The following is a 21,954-nucleotide window of genomic DNA, read 5'->3' as shown; positions in this document are numbered from 1 at the left end:
CCAGACATACAGTACCCTGGCGTCTACAAACTAAGTTGCCTCTGTGGTAGCAGTTACATTGGAGAAACCAAACGACATGTCTCGGACCGCATCCGTGAACATAAGGCAGACCTGAAACACGGTAGGACAAACACCTCAGCCGTGGCAGATCACTGTTACAATTCAGTGGGCTCACATGACATTGACTTCTCCAAGACAGAGGTTCTCTGCAAGCCATCTGGCTATCATGAGAGATTCGTTCATGAGGCGATCCACATATACAAACACAGAGACAATTTCAACCGAGAAGATGGATTCTGGCTTAGCAATCATTGGAAGGACGTAATAAACCATTTCGGATCTTAACTGATTGTGTTCACGTTAACGGTGACTTTCAGACCGCGTTCCACTCACTGGCATGGTGCAGTGTGCAGAGTAATGTATGGTGTCGTAATTGTACAGTAAACATATAGCAGTATGATACACATTAGGGTGGGTAGAATAATACATAGTGTTATATTAAAATGGATAAGGCAGCAACTGCAGCAGCAGCAGCAAGTGCAGCAGCAGCAGCAAGTGCAGCAGCAGCAGCAAGTGCAGCAGCAGCAAGTGCAGCAGCAGCAGCAACTGCAGCAGCAGCAGCAACTGCAGCAGCAGCAGAAACTGCAGCAGCAGCAGCAACTGCTGCAGCAGCAGTAACTGCAGCTCCCTTTGATGCTGTTAATCCTGCATAATGCACATTCATATGCAGTACTAATCACATTCCTGCATTTCCCATAAATATGCTAAATTCCTGTTGATATGCAAATTCCTTTGTCAATGCGCCCAGCTTATATATATGCTCCAAGCCCGTGTGCTGTTTCATTCAGACTCTGTCGCCTCGACGGACCTGGTTTTCACCTGAGGACGGCTGCTTGCGTTGTGGCCGAAACGTCGTGAGAATTGTTTTATTATGTTTTATTTTTATTATTTTATTACTTCCCTTCTACGTGACTTTACCGAAAGAACCAAGAAGATGAATCCCTGCAGTCACGAAAGCTTTAAATCGAAATTTAACCGCCTCTACGGGGAGGGTTTCCACATAACTTTGAGATCCTTCAACAAGCTCCGGGATAAGAAGGCTCAGCTAATCGAGTCTCTCACCTTTCTGAAGAGATGCCGCGACTCTAAGGTAATACCAAACGCATTTACACTAACATCAGACATTAAGTACATCTAATCGGCATAACCACTGGTTCACTCCAGGTCAAAGACTCAGTCCTACACGGCGTGTGGTAAAGTGAGGAGATGTCTTGGCTTTGTTTCTGGTAGCAATTGAGAGTAGGGTTCAATGGTTACTGACCCTTCACCCCCAGGCACACTTGAGCAGTATGGTGGACGTATAACACGATACGTGACCTGATCTGAAAGCATCCGAAGACTCGTAACAGATCGTGCTCAAGAATGAGCCACTCGGTCAGTGCCGGATTAAGCTAGTGCGGGGCCTGTCGCATCTAACCTATATAATTCATTTTTTGTCCGTCCGTCCGTCCGTCCGTCCGTCCGCGTACGCTCCCTACCGGGGGATTTAGCTCTCGGACCGTGGGGTTCGGCGAGATTACATTTTGCAGGTGGGCACGCCCCCGGCCCCGCGGTAAACTTAGGCATTTCCGATTTTTCGTCTCTAAACTTTAAATCGGACCGATTATCGATTTAGAGCGATTTATCTTTATATATTTATATAACACTTTATTTATTTATTTACTCTTGCCGGCCGGCGCGGACCACGGCGGTTGCCCCTGGCAACGGGTAGAGACGCGTTCGCTGTGGGGTGGACGCCATTTTTAATTCCCGTTAAAATATGCGCACGCATTAACACGCGATTCTGAGGTAAATTCATCAAAGTTTCACGTCCTCTTCACTCCCCTTCCACCCCAATGTGTGCAATTACTATTATAGGGTCGGTAGATAATAAAATTATAGCGATTAGACAGTATTATTGTAGCGCGTGGGGGGGGGGGGGTATTGGCCCCAGTACACACCCTCAGCCGGGTAGGCAATCTAGGCAAGGCCGGAGGCTCTGCACGGTACTAGGCCTCGACACCCCACCCGTGTCAAGCGACGACTTTGTGGTATAAACTTGATATACCCGGCGTTGCCCGGGGGGAAAATACATTTAAAATCTTCTGAAAACTTTAAAACATTACATACCAATGAAAATACAAGTGTGTAATTACTTTTAAACCCGACGCGCCAAGAATCGATTCTCTGAATCGCGAAAAGGAATCGAAGGTTGTAGATTCCTTTAGATTCGGACGATTCCCGTTTACTTTAAGTTGGTTAAAGTCGATATAAACTGCTACGAACGGGAAATATCCGGCGTTGACCGGGGCAAAAATGTTATTAAAAACTCCTGAAAACATTAAAACATAACATATCAATGAAAATAAAACTCTGTCATTCAAAATGTAAACCCCCAACATGCCAGGAATCGATTCCTTGAATCGCACAAAGGACGAATCGAAGGTTGTAGATTCCTTTAGGATCGCGCTTAACGTGGTGAGGGGTGAGTGGTGAGGGGGAGAGTGGTGATGGGGGAGAGTGGTGAGGGGGAGAGTGGTGAGGGGGAGAGTGGTATGGGGGAGAGTGGTGAGGGAGAGTGGTGAGGGGGAGAGTGGTGAGGGGGAGAGTGGTGAGGGGGAGAGTGGTGAGGGGGAGAGTGGTGAGGGGGAGAGTGGTGAGGGAGAGAGTGGTGAGGGGGAGAGTGGTGAGGGGGAGAGTGGTGAGGGAGAGAGTGGTGAGGGAGAGAGTGGTGAGGGGGAGAGTGGTGAGGGGGAGAGTGGTGAGGGAGAGAGTGGTGAGGGGGAGAGTGGTGAGGGGGAGAGTGGTGAGGGGGAGAGGGGGGAGGGAGAGTGGTGGTGAGGGGGAGAGTGGTGAGGGGGAAGAGTGGTGAGGGGGAGAGTGGTGAGGGGGGGAGTGGTGAGGGGGAGAGTGGTGAGGGGGAGAGTGGTGAGGGGGAGGTTGAGTGGTGAGGGTGAGTGGCGGTTGTTAGTGGTGATTAGTGAGGGGTGAGTGGTGAGGGTTAGTGGTGAGCATGAGTGGTGAGTGTTGAGCGTGAGTGGTGAGGGTGAGTGGTGATTGTTGAGGGTGTGATTGGTGAGGATGAGTGGTGAGTAGTGAGGGTGAGTGGTGAGGGTGAGTGGTGAGGGTGAGTGGCGGTTGTGAATGGTGATTAGTGAGGGGTGAGTGGTGAGGGTGAGCGTGAGTGGTTAGGGTGAGTGGTGAGGGTGAGCAGTGAGGGTGAGCAGTGAGGGTGAGTGGTGATTGGTGAGGGTGTGATTGGTGAGGATGAGTGGTGAGTGGTCAGGGTGAGTGGTGAGGGTGAGTGGTGAGCGGTGAGGGTGAGTGTTGAGGGTGAGTGGTGAGTGGTTAGGGTGAGTAGTGAGGGTGAGTGGTGAGCGTGAGTGGTGAGGGAGAGTGGTGAGGGTGAGTAGTGAGTGGTGAGGGTGAGTAGTGAGGGTGAGTGGTTGTTGTGAGGGTGAGTGGTTGTTGTGAGGGTGTGTGGTGAGGGTGAGTGGTAAGAGTGAGTGGTGAGGGTGAGTGACGGTTGTGAGAGGTGATTAGTGAGTGGTGAGGGTGAGTGGTGAGGGTTAGTGGTGAGGGTGAGTGGCGGTTGTGAGTGGTGATTAGTGAGGGGTGAGTGGTGAGGGTGAGCGTGAGTGGTGAGGGTGAGTGGTGAGGGTGAGCGGTGAGGGTGAGCAGTGAGGGTGAGTGGTGATTGGTGAGGATGTGATTGGTGAGGATGAGTGGTGAGTGGTCAGGGTGAGTGGTGATTGGTGAGGGTGAGTGCTGATTGGTGAGGGTGAGTGCTGAGCGGTGAGGGTGAGTGGTTGTTGTGAGGGGTGAGTGGTGAGTGGTGAGAGTGAGTGGTGAGGGTGAGTTGTGAGGGTGAGTGGTGATTGTTGAGGGTGTGATTGGTGAGGATGAGTGGTGAGTAGTGAGGGTGAGTGGTCACGGTGAGTGGTGAGGATGAGTGTTGAGGGTGAGTGGTGAGTGGTGAGGGTGAGTGGCGGTTATGAGTGGTGATTAGTGAGGGGTGAGTGGTGAGGGTGAGCGTGAGTGGTGAGGGTGAGCAGTGCGGGTGAGTGGTGATTGGTGAGGGTGTGATTGGTGAGGATGAGTGGTCAGGGTGAGTGGTGAGGGTGAGTGGTGAGGGTGAGTGCTGAGTGGTGAGGGTGAGTGGTGAGAGAGTGGTTAGTTTTGAGGGTGAGTGGTGAGGTTGAGTGGTGAGGGTTAGTGGAGAGTGGTGAGTGGTGATTGGTCAGTGGTGATTGGTGAGGATGAATGGTGAGTAGTGAGGGTGAAGTTGAGTGGTGAGGGTGAGTGGTGGTTGTGACGGTGAGTGGTGAGGGTGAGTGGTGAGGGTGAGTGGTGAGTGAGAGTGGTGAGGGTTAGTGGTGAGGGTTAGTGGTGAGAGTGAGTGGTGAGGGTGAGTGGTGATTGGTGAGTGGTGAGGGTGAGTGGTGAGGGTGAGTGGTGAGGGAGATTGGTGAGGGAGGTTGGTGAGTGGTGAGTTGTGAGGGTGAATGGTGAATAGTGAGTGGGAGTGGTGAGTGGTGAGGATGAGTGGTAAGGGTGAGTTGTGAGTGGTGAATGGTGAGGGTGAATGATGAGTACAGTCAATATGCACTGCTGTTATCATACCAGGTACCACCACCACAATATGTACTCCTCTCATCATAGCAGATACCACCACAGCAGTATGCACTGCTGTAATCATAGCAGGTACTGCTATCGAGTTGGTAGATACCGCTATAGTAAATACTAAAACAGTCAGTATATACCGCTACAGTCAGTCAATACTGCTACAGTCAGTATATACTACTATACAGTCAGTACATACTACCACGGTGAGTAGCTACTAGAGTCAGTAGATACTATTATAGAGTGAGTAGATACTGCTATAGATTTTGTAGTTACTACTATAGTCAGTGGATACAACTATAGAGTCAGCAGATACTATACAGTTAGTCTTTACGAGTATATAGTCGGTAGATACTACTGTAGGCCCAGTAAATACTCCTATGGTCAGTAGTTATTACAGTCACTAAATACTACTACACAGTCAGTAGCTACTACTGGTTCAGTAGATACTACGGTACAGTCAGTAGATACTACTACAGAGTCAATAGATACCACTTCCTCTGTTGTATGTAAGGTGTTGTTAGTATATATACCTACGAGGGGTAAAGATATTTTTTGAGGGGGGGGGGGGGGGGAGACCACAATTTTCGGAAACCTTTTGACATCAACTATTTACCCCACACTTTCTACAACTTTTTGGACTTGTGAAAGCCTCTTATATATTTGTTGGTGGAGAAATGTACAAACAGCCCACCGGGCTTTGACAATACCTTAGTATCTGTGTATATATATGTAAGGTTTTTAAGAAATATATTTTTCACCCGGGCAAAGCCGGGTACTTCCGCTAGTATGTTATAAAGGGGCTCTAAATTTACTACTATAATGAGCCAAGAATGTCTGTGTCCCGCGCGTGACGTCACTCCACGTCGACCAGCCCTCCTCATTAATAATCATGAACAGGGGACGTCCTCCAAATGGACACCCCCCCTCTATTAATAATAATTAGCGGGTGACGTCATTCCACATGGGGGGGCGAGGCGCCTCCTCCTCCCTCCTCAGCGTCAACTTACAACCCTCACTACAAAGGCAGAACCCTCACGTCACGCGATCTCTGTAACACTGCTGAGACGTAGAAGTAAAAAGGACGTCATGATGAACAAGGGATTATAACCTTAAAATGAAATAAGTCTGTCACCGCGAACCTACAAATTGCACACGAATTGATGCAATGAATATCACGTCGCGGTCTGCTTTTCGCTTGCAAGTTTCAGATTAACTGCAATACACCCGTCCTTGGACGGGCAAAAGGCTAGTTTAAAATAAACACGTAAACATTCAAACACAAATTTTTTACTTGCATAGTAAAGTAATTGTATTTTTTCATTTTCTATACAGCCAGATAATACGACAAATCACTAACCCGAAACACCCAGTCATTCATAAAAGCTGTAGGCAGTATAGTACTATAGTAATAGAGCAAGTGCAGAGTCACTGAACCGGAATTGATAGCTCGAAAGCATTTAGCGCGGGGCCCTTGAAAGTGCGGGTCCCGTAGCATATGCTACTTTTGATACTAGGATAATCCAGCACCAGAGGCGTAGCTAGGATATTTTGCGCCCGGGGACGAACTATAAAATTGGCGCCCCCTTCCCCCCCCGTTTAATCACATTTTCCTATTACATCGAATAAGGAATAACAATTTACATTTTAATAAAACATTGTATTTAAAGAAGCTAATTTATAGAAATTATATTACATGGCTCACTCAGTCACTGTCGTAGACTGGTTGACATAGTCTACAAGAGATTAATTTTTCTTGATTTCACTGTCAAGCTGGTCAATCACGTAATCAAAATCTGTTTTTTCCAATGTTTCTCTTTCAACGCTAAGAAGAGCAAGATCGCTGAGACGATCTTGTCCCATTGAAGCACGCAAATACGACAAAATAAGTTTCTATTTGCTGAACGACCGCTCACAGCTTGCAATTGAAACTGCTGTTAATACAATTTGCAGTGAAATTCGCAAATTCGGAAATATGTCATCTCCATAAAACACAATAAAACCAAGAAGATCCAAAGGTTTCGATTTAAAGCTTTCGTGACTGCAGGGATTCATCTTCCTGGTTCTTTCGGTAAAGTCACGTAGAAGGGAAGTAATAAAATAATAAAAATAAAACATAATAAAATAATTCTCACGACGTTTCGGCTACAACGCAAGCAGCCGTCTTCACTTCAGGTGAAGAATGAGACACTACCAAGCTAGGAGCTTATATATACACTGGGTTGGAGGTGCAAGAAGAGCGCCTTAACAAAAAGAATGTGCATATGAAGATGAATTTAGCATATTCATGGGTTCGCATTAGAAGAAGTTACAGGAGCAGATGTTAGTGTAAATGCGTTTGGTATTACCTTAGAGTCGCGGCATCTCTTCAGAAAGGTGAGAGACTCGATTAGCTGAGCCTTCTTATCACGGAGCTTGTTGAAGGATCTCAAAGTTATGTGGAAACCCTCCCTGTAGAGGCGGTTAAATTTCGATTTAAAGCTTTCGTGACTGCAGGGATTCATCTTCTTGGTTCTTTCGGTAAAGTCACGTAGAAGGGAAGTAATAAAATAATAAAAATAAAACATAATAAAATCATTCTCACGACGTTACGGCTACAACGCAAGCAGCCGTCTTCAGGTGAAGAATGAGACACTACCAAGCTAGGAGCTTATATATACGCTGGGTTGGAGGTGCAAGAAGAGCGCCTTAACAAAAAGAATGTGCATTGGAAGATGAATTTAGCATATTCATGGGTTCGCATTAGAAGAAATTACAGCAGCAGATGTTAGTGTAAATGCGTTTGGTATTACCTTAGAGTCGCAGCATCTCTTCAGAAAGGTGAGAGACTCGATTAGCTGAGCCTTCTTATCACGGAGCTTGTTAAAGGATCTCAAAGTTATGTGGAAACCCTCCCCGTAGAGGCGGTTAAATTTCGATTTAAAGCTTTCGTGACTGCAGGGATTCATCTTCTTGGTTCTTTCGGTAAAGTCACGTAGAAGGGAAGTAATAAAATAATAAAAATAAAACATAATAAAATAATTCTCACGACGTTTCGGCTACAACGCAAGCAGCCATCTTCAGGTGAAGAATGAGACACTACCAAGCTAGGAGCTTATATATACGCTGGGTTGGAGGTGCAAGAAGAGCGCCTTAACAAAAAGAATGTGCATATTAAGATGAATTTAGCATATTCATGGGTTCGCATTAGAAGAAGTTACAGCAGCAGATGTTAGTGTAAATGCGTATATATAAGCTCCTAGCTTGGTAGTGTCTCATTCTTTACCTAAAGACGGCTGCTTGCGTTGTAGCCGAAACAGCGTGAGAATTATTTTTATTATGTTTTATTTTTATTATTTTATTACTTCCCTTCTACGTGATTTTACCGAAAGAACCAAGAAGATGAATCCCTGCAGTCACGAAAGCTAAAAATCGAAATTTAACCGCCTCTACGGGGAGGGTTTCCACATAACTTTGAGATCCTTCAACAAGCTCCGTGATAAGAAGGCTCAGCTAATCGAGTCTCTCACCTTTCTGAAGAGATGCCGCGACTCTAAGGTAATACCAAACGCATTTACACTAACATCTGCTGCTGTAACTTCTTCTAATGCGAACCCATGAATATGCTAAATTCATCTTCATATGCACATTCTTTTTGTTAAGGCGCTCTTCTTGCACCTCCAACCCAGCGTATATATAAGCTCCTAGCTTGGTAGTGTCTCATTCTTCACCTGAAGACGGCTGCTTGCGTTGTAGCCGAAACGTCGTGAGAATTATTTTATTATGTTTTATTTTTATTATTTTATTACTTCCCTTCTACGTGACTTTACCGAAAGAACCAAGAAGAAGAAGATCCAAAGGATTTTCTGGCAGAACTTCATTCCGGTTACTGAGCAGCATTTTGCAATCTCCAATTTCTGTGAAAAGTTCGTGGCCATTGATGTCGGTGTCATAGAAATTTCCAAAATCTGTGCAATTTCGACGAATTGCATCGACATCTGTATCGGATATAAGAGTTTTGACGTCCAGCAGAAATCCAAATTTTGTGTTCAGGTCTTTTAGTCGTAAAAACCGTGTTGACATCTCCTGTTGAAGTCGATAAAATATGCTCTTCATAACGCGCACAATTTCTTCTTCTGCTGAAAGTCCTGCATCTCTTGCCAGTTCTCCTGGCATCTTCCGACGTCGCCTAATTCTTCTGTCCACATCGATCCCCCAGGCTGTGCATCTTGTTTTGGCGTTTTCTACAGCAACTTGGCTCAAATCATCACGAAGCTTGACAAATTCATGCTCCAAAGATTCAAGATCAGTTGCTGCTTCCTTGAAATTCATAGTAGGATCCTGTAAGCGCTTCTGAACACGATCAATTTTTCCAAGAATGACATTCCAGAAATGTAATAAAACTATGAAGTTAAAATTTAATACGCATGCCTGTAACTGTTCTGCATCACTTCTGGTTTCAGGCGTCATAGTTACGTCCTCCGATAATTTGTCTAGCAGCCATACTAGTTCATCCAGTCCTTCATAGATAGCTTTAACAGCTTCTGATCGTGCACTCCAGCGTGTTTCAGGCCGTCGTAGTTTCCGCCACCAAAAACAGGCCAGTGACTAATGCTGAAAGACTGCCCCTGTCTGTTGTTTGGGACGTTCTTCCATGTAAGTTCTTAATAGGCGCGCGTACCAAAATGTAATAACATGACATGTAGGCTGTTTGTGGCGGGATATATTCACTTTAAGATGTTTTTTGTTCATGTTTTTGTTTTTTGTTTGTTGCGGTTGCACCCGATTCAAAAGCCGAATGGCTCACAGGGCTATACCTAATAAATGAACTTGAACTTGATATAAACTTTTAGGTTGAGGTGTAGATTTGTGCAGTAGTTTCAGGCTGCCGCGCCCGCCGCAATAAGTTATAATGTAACGTTGTAAGCCTCATTTTGGCGCCCCTTTACCTTGGCGCCCGGGGACATATGTACCCCCCTGCCCCCCCCTAGCTACGCCTCTGTCCAGCACTGCACTCGGTCAAGGGTGGGGGTGACCAGCGTGTTTGTTCTCTACCCCCACTACCCCTACTGTAGTCGCTGATGCTTTGGGGCAATGAACCTTCCTCATAGCTACACGTCGAAGGGTGTGCTTACGAAGGAGGGCAATTCCCAAAATGTCACCCCAGATTTTTCCCTATGAAGGCAAATGTAATTCACGAATTCTTTTTTTATTATTGTGGCTGGTGCATGCGATGACGACAGTGGTTAAATCAATCAGGAGGTGCACAGAGACTCCGCAGGCTCACAGACAAAAGACACAGGGATAAAGCCAGACAGGTGGCCGAAACATATGGCCACACATAGACAACGACGCTAAAAGAACCGAACAGGAAGATACACACACAGCCAGACAAGTCAACCCCGCTTGACATTGTGCCCTGTACAGGTGTCTCTCACACAATTACAAAACACACAGAAACACACAGGCTGGGCAAGAAGGCGATATGACCCAGAATTTTGAGGTTCAGGGTTCAGTCTCCTGGCTGTACCAAATGGGGTTTGACCAGGAGACGTCAGAGACGCCTCTCCCCCACCCCCGAAGCCTCCAGCACGAGCTTAGTGTGATCTTTTCTGGACGTTTTTTTGGTAACTTAGTTTGAATGTGGAGGGGTCACCAGCCCTCCCTCACACCCTTCCAGAGCCCCCGTTGGCCACTGTGGCGACTGCGAGCACCACGAGGGGAATGGACGATTTATATCCCCCCCCCCCCCCCCCCCCGTGGCATTGCTCACAGCCACCACAGCGTCACCAACCGGCAGGAACAGAGGTGGGGGTTGTTTTGCCAGCTGAAGAAGACGAACACGCACGCAGATACACACACAGCTAACAAAACAGATAAAATTATAATTACAAAAACGTCCAGAAAGACAAATTGCCAGCCAGCCATAGAGACACAGACAACAAGACACAAAAAGAGAAAGACAAAGAATCCCTTAAAGCCTTAACAGTCTGTTGCGGCAAAGGCTGTTAGCGAGCGCCTATGAAGGCTGGAATGGCACACAAGCGGGCGGGTGGCCAGCACCACGCCCGGCTGCCTTTGTCTCCCTAGTGGCGATGTTTAGACACCGTATCAGGTACTCATTTGAGGCCGAGTCGGCCTTGGGGAGGCCCAGAACTAGTTCAGATAATCGTCACTGGTGTTGGCCGCGAGCGGGCATCGGACTCGGGTCGCCGGGTTCATAGCGCAGCGCGCTCACCGCTACACTCCCGCTTTCCACCACAAGACACATGCACACACTCACACAAACAACAAGACACACTCACACGCAACAAGACATGAACACAAACTCATACAGACAACAAGATAAACACAGACGCAGATGTACACAGAAAATAAAAAACAAATAGGTGTGCGTGCCTTGCAGCAGGACGTGGGCCTTTGGGAAGCACGCGAGCAGTGCGGAGACGCAGGACAGCACGGCCGGCCAGTTCAACTCCTGTGTGCCCAGGATGCTCTCAAACTGAGATATCAGCTCCTCCACACCGAACGGCAGCATCAGCTATGGGAGCACAGGAACAGCACGCAGCCGCACAACGGTTATAGCGGAGTCACAGCACAGTCAGAGCAAAGACAAAGATCCCCCCCCATATTCTGGAAAGACTGTTGGGGCAAGTGCTGTTCGCGAGCATCTATGAAGACCAGAATGGCACACGAGGGGGTGGGTGGCCAGCACCACGCCCGACCGCCTTTGTCTCCCCAGTGGTGATGTTTACACACTACATCAGGTACTCATTCGAGGCCGAGTCGACCTAGGAGCAGCCCATGACCAGTTCAGATAATCATCACTGGTGTTGGCCGTGGGCGGGAATCAAACTCAGGTCGCCGGGTTTGTAGCGCAGCGCGCTAACCAATACACTACCGCTCCCCAAAGTCACAGCACAGCATGCAGCATAGTGAGATATTCATGGCAGAAACACGCAGACTGGCTAAGAGACACATTAAGAGGCAAGCAGAAAGGCAGAGACAGAGACAGGTATAACCAAAACACGTAGCGGCCGAGAGACAGCCATGCAGACGAGTAGACAGATTGGACATAAGACATAGGGACACACAGGCAGACAAGCAGACAGGCATGATGAAATGATAAACATGCAAGACAGACCGACTGACTGACACACACAGACTTATAGACAAACGTACGCACAAGGACAGACAAAACCTGCTGGCATACAGCGAGGGAGACACGGTCATAGAACAAAGACACACACAGAGAGACTGGGTGTGGAGGTAATGAATGCCTGTAACCCAGTGACGTGGAGACAGCGTTGTTGGATTGTACCGAGGTCATGTACAAGAGATGCTAAGTCGCCATTGAGGACAGTACAGAAAGTGGGTTGGTGACCAATTTGTGAGGATTGTTTGTACTCCACACACGATTCGGTTTTCTCTGAGGAAATTATTTTTTTCCTTCCACACATACAACTGCACGTGAAGGAGGATTTTGTCTGATTGGCTCACAGTGACATCACATTTACCCCTCTGTTTAAGACCGAAGGAGGAGGATTAATCCATCATTCTGGCTGTTGCCTGATGAGGCCGGATGTAATTACCGGTGAAATGTCGTACTCGAATGGTCAATTTTGTGAGTTTACTCTCTAACACACAACTGGTGCGCTGGACAAGTAATTAATTGGCATGTTTTGTTTACGTGACAAACCTCACTATTTGGCTGTGTTAGGTGGTGAGGGGTTTACCGACACATTTATATTGACGCAATCTAACCCAAAAACCTCTATTGTGGACACGTGAAGGACACGTGAAGGACACGTGAAGGAGACGCATCGCTACAGCAGTCCGGGTCTTCCCGTGTCCTCACAACTCGGTGCTGCTTCCAAAACCATTTCCGGTTCCGTCAACAGTTGACGAGTTATTATTGCGATGCTTAATCCAGGAAACATAAGGTTCTGACCCGACCCCTTACTGGATATCTGTGAAAAAGAGCTTTATAGCTCATCAGATTCCTCCAGTAGAAATAAATACATATTCTGAATCTGATATTCTGAAAACCTCACTGAGCCTCAAGACTTATTTTCAGGAGAGTCCTACAAAACTTTCACAGTAGAGGGGCAAGGTTGCTGCTGTGTGTAATGCCAATTAAGTAATTTGTCAGTCATAGGATGTTTAAAATGTGTTTTTTTTAAGTTACAGGAAGAAATCGGAGAACCCAGAAGAAACCCAGGCAGAACAGGAGGAGAACATATAAATTCCATATAGAAAGTAGCCCGAGACAGGAATCGAACCCAAACCATTCGAGGCTCCACACCGAGGCAAATTATATCTATTTGCGGTATGGATGGCTCGGTGCAAAAGCATGTTAGAGGTTGAATGAAGAATGACCGATGAATAAACGTTCACACTTACCTGTCTATAAATATCAAAAAGAAACGGCGGCATCTTTGCAAAGCTCCACTCTGCCTGCCGAGACACAGCGTCGGCAACTGCACACAGAGCGCACGAAATACAGCCAACCACACACATACCATCAACCAACCATACAGTCAACCACACATACACAGTCAACCACGCACACACCATCAACCAACCATACAGCCAACCACACACATACACAGTCAACCACGCACACACAGAGCCAACCACGCACACACACAGCCAACCACGCACACATACAGTCAACCACACACACACCATCAACCAACCATACAGTCAACCACACACATACACAGTCAACCACGCACACACAGAGCCAACCATGCACACACACAGCCAACCACACACATACAGTTAACCACGCACGCAGTCAACCACGCACACACAGTCAACCAACCATACACAGAGTCATGATAATGTGCACACCCAGCAAAGCCAAAAACACATGCACACACTCGGCAATTGGTGCGTTTCCCCCGTGTGTGGATGAGTGTGCATTGACTTCTTCCTTCGTATGGGTGATATAGATGCAGAGCAACAGCTACAATTTCATGTCCAGGTGGTTAAACCAGATATCCACGTCAGGAGTGAGCGGAGAGTATCGCTGTATTGTCTCCTTCGTATTTGTGGATCGGGCATTGCATCTTTATATGTTGAATGGTCTGTTCTGGATGACCACAGTCGTAGACTGAAGAGTTTTTCACTTTCCATTTGTGCATCAGGTATCTGCATCTGCCATGGTTTGTGCAGTGCATGTGGTTTAGGGTAGACCATGAGGTTCGTGGAAGATCAAACCCAGAGATCACCTGCGTTGGGTCTTTCACAAGGTGTCTGTCTGCGACTTCTTTGAACTCCATTCAGCTCTCCAAGCTTCATCGGGGTTAAACTCAGATTGTTGAAGCTGATGGGTCCAAAAGGGCTTACGTGACTTCAAGCGATGACGAGGGACGTTATGGAGGTCCTGATTAATTGGAAGACAACCGTTTTCCTCGATTTGTAGAACTTCCTGGAGGGTTGCAGCGTTGCAGTGGGGGGAGATTTGTGACAGCACGGGCAGCCAGAGTGTTGGGGTCGACTTGAGGGTTCCTGTATTACACCGCATTGCAGTGTTCAGCTTGGACATGAACAAGTCGCGTGTGACCACAGTACTCGGCTACAGAGCACAAAAGGTGCCCTCATTGATATCCGTAGGCTCCCCACCCAGCTTGTGCTTGCCAGTTTCTGAACCAGGTGACCCTTGTTTTGGTCTTGACAGCTACCTTTTCAGGTAGTCGTGGAAGGTTCGCATATGGTCTAGCTTCACTCTGAAATAGGTTGGAGTGAGGTCGTGTCGCACAGTATTGCCGCAGGTCCCTTTCAGAGTGTGCTTGGTGCTGCCTATTGTCAAGATTAAATCCTGTGACTGTTTTTTTGTGGGGATTTGGCTTGAGTCTCAATTTCTGGAAATATTCCCCCATGGTGGTTAGATCTTGGTTCAGAGTGGATCCGATGTTGTTGAAAGTGGCTGCTTGCGTTGCCAGGGCACGGTCATCCGCATAAACAAATTTGCATGACCCAGTTGGTGGCATGTCACTTGTGTAGACGTTGAAGATCGATGACGCGAGTACTGAACCTTGTGGCAATCCATTGTTGAGGAACCGGGGTGAGCTGTTATTTGTTGCCCATATAGACACGCAGTCGCCTATTGCTCAGCATCATCTATATCAGGATTATTGTTTTGAGGCAGGGAATGGTCTTTGCGAGCTTCAACATCAAGCCCTTAATCCAGACTGTGCCGTAGGCCAATGATAAGTCAACAAAGGCTGCGCCGGTCTTGGATTTCTTCCGGAATCCAGCCTCGATGTGTGTCGCAAGGGCCAAAACTTGGTCACAGCAGCTGCATCCAGGCCAGAATCCCGCTTGTTTTTCAAGGATCACCGACTCAATGAGGGAGCTGATTCTCTGAGGATGATGCATTCCAGGAGTTTATAGGTCATGCACATGAGTGATATCGGTCTATAGCTTCCTGGGTAGTTGGTTGACTTGCTGTGTTTAGGTATGGTAATGACCATCGCCTCCCGCCATGCTTTTGGGATGCATCCGGTTTTCATGGTTTTTGTATACAGTTTTGCCAGCCATTGGAGTCCCCTAGTGTCTAAGGGATGGAGGAATTGTGGGGGGGATCGCATCTCGGCTGACAGCCTTGCCTTTCTTCATTGCACCCAGACCCTCCCTCGCTTCCTCTGTGCTGATGGTGGTGGAGTATTACGAAGAAATAGAGGCCATTGTCTGGTTTATTGGCAATGGATCTCTCACGTGATGTTTTTCTTGAGCTGTCCTTTTGTGTACTCCACTAGATTGGAGGCTATTGAGTTTGGCAGGACTTTTGCAGTCCAGTATTCTGTTGGTTTAGCAGCACTCAGGCATCATACTAGAGCCCATGCATTGGTGGCTTGTGTTTGTGAAGTCCAGGCCTTCAAATAATTCAATCCACTGCTGGTGTCTGGCTGAGTCTAAAGGACTTTCCAACCTGTGGGCTGCCTGATTGGTTGTACTGTCGGAGCAAGTCCTGGGTCTCTTTTGTCACGGGGAGTAAGTGGATTCTTTCCAGAAGCCTCGGGAATGCTCTTCGTGGCGGCTGCAGCAAGGAAGCAAATAAACGGTGATAGCATTCTGGTATTGTGGGAGATCGACTCTCCACTGTCTACCGTCTCCTTATAGTGGTCCCAGTCGGCTTTGACCAGGTTGCACCTTGGTAATCGTTGACACAATCACGAGGATTTCAATGCCAATATGAGCAATGACTGATGGGCCTATGTTGACTTCTGGGGAAGCTTGGGAGTATTTTGCAGAACGTGTGAAGTGTGCACCCACTTTGATCTTTGGAAACGATGGTGGTCATGTCAGGGTTGTAGTCGCATTGTCAGCGAGCAAAGTGGAAGGTTGCTTGCTGCTTGGGATCGAAAACCAGGTGCAGATCATCGGCGGAAATCCAGTCGGTGAGGTCTTTGCCGTCGGCCTGATCTACTACTGCATAGCCCCACAGAGTATGCTGGGATTGATGCACTTGGGAGTGCTGGCCTTGGCCACTTTGAATAGGGGCACTGTACACGTCAGTTAAATGCAGCTCTCCTATCTTGATGCTGGAGGTGTAGGTGGCTTCTTTTCAGTTGGTGGGAAGGCATACAACTCTGTGATGGTGTTCTTCATGTATATGGCCAAGCCTTATTACGGGTGGTAGTTGCTACGGTCGTGACGCTGTTATGCATGGATGATAAGCCACTTTGTTGAGCTATTATTTGTGGCCAGGTCGCTTCTAAAAAATAAGTGGATACCTCAGTGGGCTTTGCCTGGTAGGATGGGGATGGTTTAGTTTAATTTATATGTTTTCAGTAATTTGTTTATCTTTCTTGTACTTTGTACTACTATCGTGTTTTTGTATTGTTTGTTGTAACGTTCTTACCCGCCCCTACTGGATAGCTGTGAAAAAGAGCTTCAAGCTCATCGGATGCCTCCAGTATTAATAAATATTGTCATTCTGAGACGTCTCGGAAGGGGTGGGGGCATACCCACACTTGACCCCACCGCACGCAACCTGTCAATCGTGACTGTGGGAGGGATTAAAGAAAATCCCGCACCAAAGGATGGAATTGAACCGGTGACTTCTGGATTTTTGCAAGTCCAATGTTGCTGACCATTACACCATCGCAGCTCCATCATTTCTCGGTTAACATGGGTGGACGCGTTGTGTTTATTGTGAGACGTTTCTAAAGGCGTGGCAAAACGGTGACCAGCGTCTTAGCGGTGCTTTTTATCAGGCATAAAAAAACGATACTCACAACCGTGATCGACCTCATCGACGTACGCCGAATGAGGTGGCTACATTTAACATCAAAGCTCAAGACCTATTTGTTTGTTGTAGCCTTCTGATTTGACGCTGGCATCTTTTGATTATTTAACAATTTAATTAAATGTTTCCCTTCTCTTTATGTAATGTAATCATTCTACGAGTATTCTTTTTGTCTTTGTAAATATTTGTTTAATCATCTTAACTTGGTGATGTGGCCTTAATCTTTGTGGCACGAAAGGCGCCCTACAAACGACGACGATGAAGATTATTATAACTACGGTGAGCGGTCACTCGGTGAACCCGCTTGCAGCGTGCCGTGAACATCCACACGAAGCCCGGTGCACATAGAACCTTTGAGCCGGGGGTCGTGGCTGAGGAGGAGAGAGAGGTGGTGCGAGCAGAACGCACGCAGTGCGGGGAGAGGCACGGAAGGACTCAGGGCGACGAGCTCCCAGGGGTTCAGCCTGGACACACAGGACACACGGCAGTGAGCGGCAGGGAGCAGAGATGAACACTCATAGACAATCTCTCAAAGGCGACCTCACACAGACAGAATCTCTCTCTCAGACAAAGATCAAATTCCCCATTATAGCCTCAAAAGACTTTTGACGCAGTTGCTGTGAGTACGTATGAAGGCCGGCACAGCACAGGAGGGGGTGGGTGGCGAGCACCACGCCCGGCCACCTTTGTATCCCAAGCAGCGATATTTACACACTGTACCAGGCTCTCATTTGAGGCCAAGTCCACCTAGGAGTAGGCCAAAGGACCATGTCAGATAATTGTCACTGGTGCTGGTAGTGAGCGGGAATCCAACTCGGGTGGCAGCATGCTCACTGCTAAACTACCGTTCCCCATAAAGCCCTTACTGGCAACTACTCATGATGAACTTTTCATGACCAACCTCTCATAGACAAACTATCACATTTACTGCTAGACAACCACTCAAATACAACTCACAATCACTCATACACAACCACCCACAGACACTCAAAACAGAAACTACTACATATAGTAAACTTTCGATTATTCGTGTACCGTTTATCCGATTTGCGGGTTTAAACGGCACCCGAGAATTTTATATAAATTAATAACTCATGGATTTTTCCCTTAAGCCCAAATTAATCATCCATCTAAAAACAGTAATACATTGTTATTATAAGAAATGTTAATAACAAGCCACGTGCTTAAATAGAACAAATATCCACTCTGGTTAATACGAAATCCACGTAATCGCCTCCACAGTAGAGTAGTTGCATATCTTTACAACAGTGGGTGGAATTTGATTGATGTTGATTGGCGTGGCTCTGCTATCATCCACTTAGTGGGCCGAGTCTTTTGCGCGGGAGCAGGGAAAGTGTTATCACTGAGCACACACATCACCTTTTGTAATCAAACAAGATCAATGCATTCTTTACTACAATTTTCTTTATTCATTAACAAACAACATTTTCTTAACTTAAACATAATTTATATCTATATTAGTGATTTTTTGCATAGAAATCCACGGAAAATTTATATATTTTTTATTATCCTCGATTTTGAATTATCCGCATCAGTCCTTCCTATCAAGTTTATCATTCTAACGTGGGGAAAAGAGACGATTGTGACCTGCAGTGTGTTGGTTGAACAGTTTGGACAAGATTAAATAATCAGTGTCTGGCAGACTGAGTGAAGGAATCAAGAAGGGAAGTTACATGGCAGTAGCAATACAATTGTGACAAGGAGGCGACTGATCACTGATGAGTGACTGGAGTGAATTAGTGAGTGCTTCAACCACCCCAAGCGGGGGCGGGGCGGGGGGGGTGGGGGGCTCGGGGGGTGCGGGGGGGTGCGGGGGGGGGGAAGTCTTTTTTCTTTCCCTGTCGCGGCACTCACCTGGGAAGGCGTCGAGCCGGGGCCGGCGGTGGCGCGCCGCTCACGAGCTCCGCCGTGCAGCCTGCCGGGCACAGAGACGCTGTGAGGGTGATGCCCATCTCACGGCGCCGGCACCGCTGCAGACTTCCAGGGGACTGCGGCTGCCAGGCCGTCACCGTCGTGAAACCCGTAAAGAATCTATCGGAGAGCAGTCTGTCTGTCTATGGGTCTAGATGACCCAATAGAAACTGGTCTGTTTGTCTATTGTCCAAGGACCCCAGAAACCAGTCTGTCTGTTGTCTCGAGTCCCCATCAAAGACAGGTCTGTCACTCTGCTGTACTCACCGTGTAAGAGTAGATCCAGTATCTGACGCAAACCTGTGGACGCAGTGCAGAATTCGAGCATAAGTCGCGATGGTATCACGCAAAACGTCGACGCAACTCATGGAGATTACTGTCGGTGGTTAGATCACGTTATATTGTATTCATGAGTTCCTTATTCCTGTTTATTAGATGGTCACACATTTACAAATAGGCATACTCTCAAGCAGAAACAGGGAATCTGGACTGTGCTGGACCATTAATGCTTAAACAGAGTGAAGCCGTAAACAGTGACAAATAGTGTTAGCTGTACTGGGCTGATGATCTGTAATTTTACTAAAAACCGCTGCAGTGTTTTATTATTATTACGCTTCATAATAAACGTTTTTGAGTTAGATCGCGTTATTTATAAATGTGTCGTAACCCTTCACCACCCAACACGGCCAAACAGTAAAAAAGTGTCACGTCGACAAAAGACAAATAGTTCACTTCAGCCCACCGGTGTGTTGAAGAGTGATTCAACATCCTTTACAATTTTTGACAACGACGTTTCGCTGGTAATTACATCCAGCATCATCGGGCAATTTTCCAGAATGGTGAAGTCCTCCACTTGCTCCCGGTCTTAAATAGAGCAGCAGCAGGGTGACGTCATCATTTAACTCATTCAGGTGCAGTGATTTGAGGCGGGGAGGGTATTGTAATTATATAATAAATTGATAATTAGTCAATTGTTATTAATTAGTATATGTTTCCCCTATAAGGAATTGTAATTGTAATACATATTTTATTTAATAATACGCTTCCAGGCCGCACGAAGCCTGTAGCTGTCAGAGCGATTAAAGTTATTTCTATTTCTCTCAATTTCAATGGATTCTCTAATTAGTCTTGGCCAGTAATAATTAGTTTTACACAAACACTTCAACGTTATCAAAATCAATTGAGTGTCCTTGTTGACAAGAATTGTTCTGCCACTGCCGACAGTTGTGTTTGAGAATCATTACTATTTCTTGGTGTCTTTTAGTCTCACGCTGATGTTACGTCCCATCTGACCAATATGCATCTGCCACATAAACAATTAATCCGATATACACCTTGTTAGTAATTAGGCAATTCGTCTTTAGTGCAAGATACTAGTTTTTTAATTTGTGTACTGTACCAAATTTTACTTTAATATTTTTGCTTTGCAAAACACAGGCTAATTTGTCAGTTACTCCTAAGATATATGGTATTTTAATTGTTGTAACAATCTGATCACTTTCAGCAGTGTTGCTTTGCGTTCGTGATTTGGCATTCAATGCTGTTAATTGAGCATTATTGTAGCCATTATGTCGTAGTGCTTCCTTAACATATTTAATTTCTCTCACTAGACTTTCACCATCTGACACTGTTTTAGCCCGATGTATGAGTGTCTTGATAAGAGAGGATTTCTGAGCTGGGTGATGTGAATCTGTATTCAGATAGGCATCGGTGTGCGTTCGCTTTTGGTAAACGCTGAATGTTATTTTGCCATTTAGACCATGTCCAAGCAAAATATACAGGAATGGGAGTGTGTTATTCACCTCCATTTCCATGGTGAACTGGATGGCCGGGTTTTGTGCATTGAGATGATTCAGAAAATCATTAAGTGTATCTTTACCATGTGGCCATGTTTTAAGAAAAGTCTCACCACATGTTAAGATTTCTTTAGTCCGGTTCCACCAAGTTTTCGCAATTGGGGGGGGGGGGCGATATCGCCACATGCAATCCTAATAGAGAAAAATCTGCAAACCCCAAAGAATTGTGATGCTTGGCCAATATCAGTTACATATGTAACTGATATTGGGGTGTAGTACCGACCCTACAGGACAGGGTGTGTGGGTGCCGACCAAAGGATGAGGTTGTGTGAGGCCATGGCACTCTGGTTGACCCGGGAGGACACGTGACCGGTTAAGTCTTACAAAGGGGCCCCAAGTGGGGGCTAGGGGGGGTGACGTGATTAGGACCCAGATCCTTCCCGAGGATTCTGGAAGGTGGACGAGGCCAAGGGCGGAGCCGGCCACGCAACAGAGACTATGAGCCGGGTCCCGAGAGGGTGGTTGTTCATCCTGGAAGAAACCTTCGTCTACGTTCTCCGTTCAACGAGTCTCCAAGATGTGGACGCGGGCCGAAGCTGTTGGTCCCGGTCCGTAGTAGCAGTTGCGTTGTAACTAGTGTAGTTAGCCGGGTGGTCACCACCTAACTAACTACACCAGTTACGTGGTAACCAGTGTAGCTAGCCTGGTGGTCACCACCTGGCTAACTACACCAGTTACGTTGTAACTAGTGTTGTTAGCCTGGTGGTCACCACCATAGGTTGTTATTCTGTTCAGGGGAAAGTTACCCCGTGTGTTGGAACTGAATAAATGTGTTGCCTCCAAGTCAACTTCTGCGACTCAGTTGAACCCATTACACACATAAGAGGATTTACTTTTTCTGTCAATAAAAAAGGTGTTAAGATGTTAAAACACCAAACTGAAAACTTTTGCAAGAAATCATGTCTCTGGTGTGGACCAATCAGTTTCAAAGACAATGCAGAACATGTTTTTTCTTGCATGTTCACCACAATTATACGTAGTTCAATGCAGACATGATTCCTTGAAAAAGGTTTCAGTTTGGTGTCTTAACATCCCAACACCTGTTTTATTGCCAGAAAGGGTAAACCCCATTCTTATATTTTGATACTGGCAAGGGAGGCCCCATGAAATATCGGTTACATTGCATTTTGTTTTAGTAATGGGAGTAAACTGGAGACTTTGGGACATTCATGCAGAACATGGACAAAAGGCAGGCACCCTGGTCAGGAATCGAACCCAGGTACCTCCTGGCGTGAGGCACGAGTGTTCGTGTTACAAAGGTTACCC

The 21,954-nt window shown here is 46.6% G+C and overlaps 1 protein-coding gene across 1 annotated transcript in view; it reads right to left on the bottom strand.

Moving 5' to 3' along the window:
* Positions 1 to 21,954, bottom strand: part of LOC133341675 (Fanconi anemia group A protein homolog) — a 138,191-nt gene that overhangs the window by 98,955 nt on the left and 17,282 nt on the right. The window contains exons 13-17 of the mRNA XM_061550266.1: positions 19,100 to 19,132; positions 18,776 to 18,836; positions 17,252 to 17,364; positions 13,045 to 13,121; positions 11,041 to 11,182 (exon numbers count right to left, since the gene is read on the bottom strand). Of these exons, the coding sequence (XP_061406250.1) occupies positions 11,041 to 11,182; positions 13,045 to 13,121; positions 17,252 to 17,364; positions 18,776 to 18,836; positions 19,100 to 19,132 (426 nt within the window). The remainder of the gene's footprint in view (positions 1 to 11,040; positions 11,183 to 13,044; positions 13,122 to 17,251; positions 17,365 to 18,775; positions 18,837 to 19,099; positions 19,133 to 21,954) is intronic.

The sequence above is a fragment of the Lethenteron reissneri genome, chromosome 12, assembly GCF_015708825.2.
Source record: "Lethenteron reissneri isolate LAM-NWPU_2019-01 chromosome 12, ASM1570882v1, whole genome shotgun sequence".
In the NCBI taxonomy this organism is placed as follows: Eukaryota; Metazoa; Chordata; class Hyperoartia; order Petromyzontiformes; family Petromyzontidae; genus Lethenteron; species Lethenteron reissneri.
This window is presented reverse-complemented; position numbering and strand designations above follow the sequence as displayed.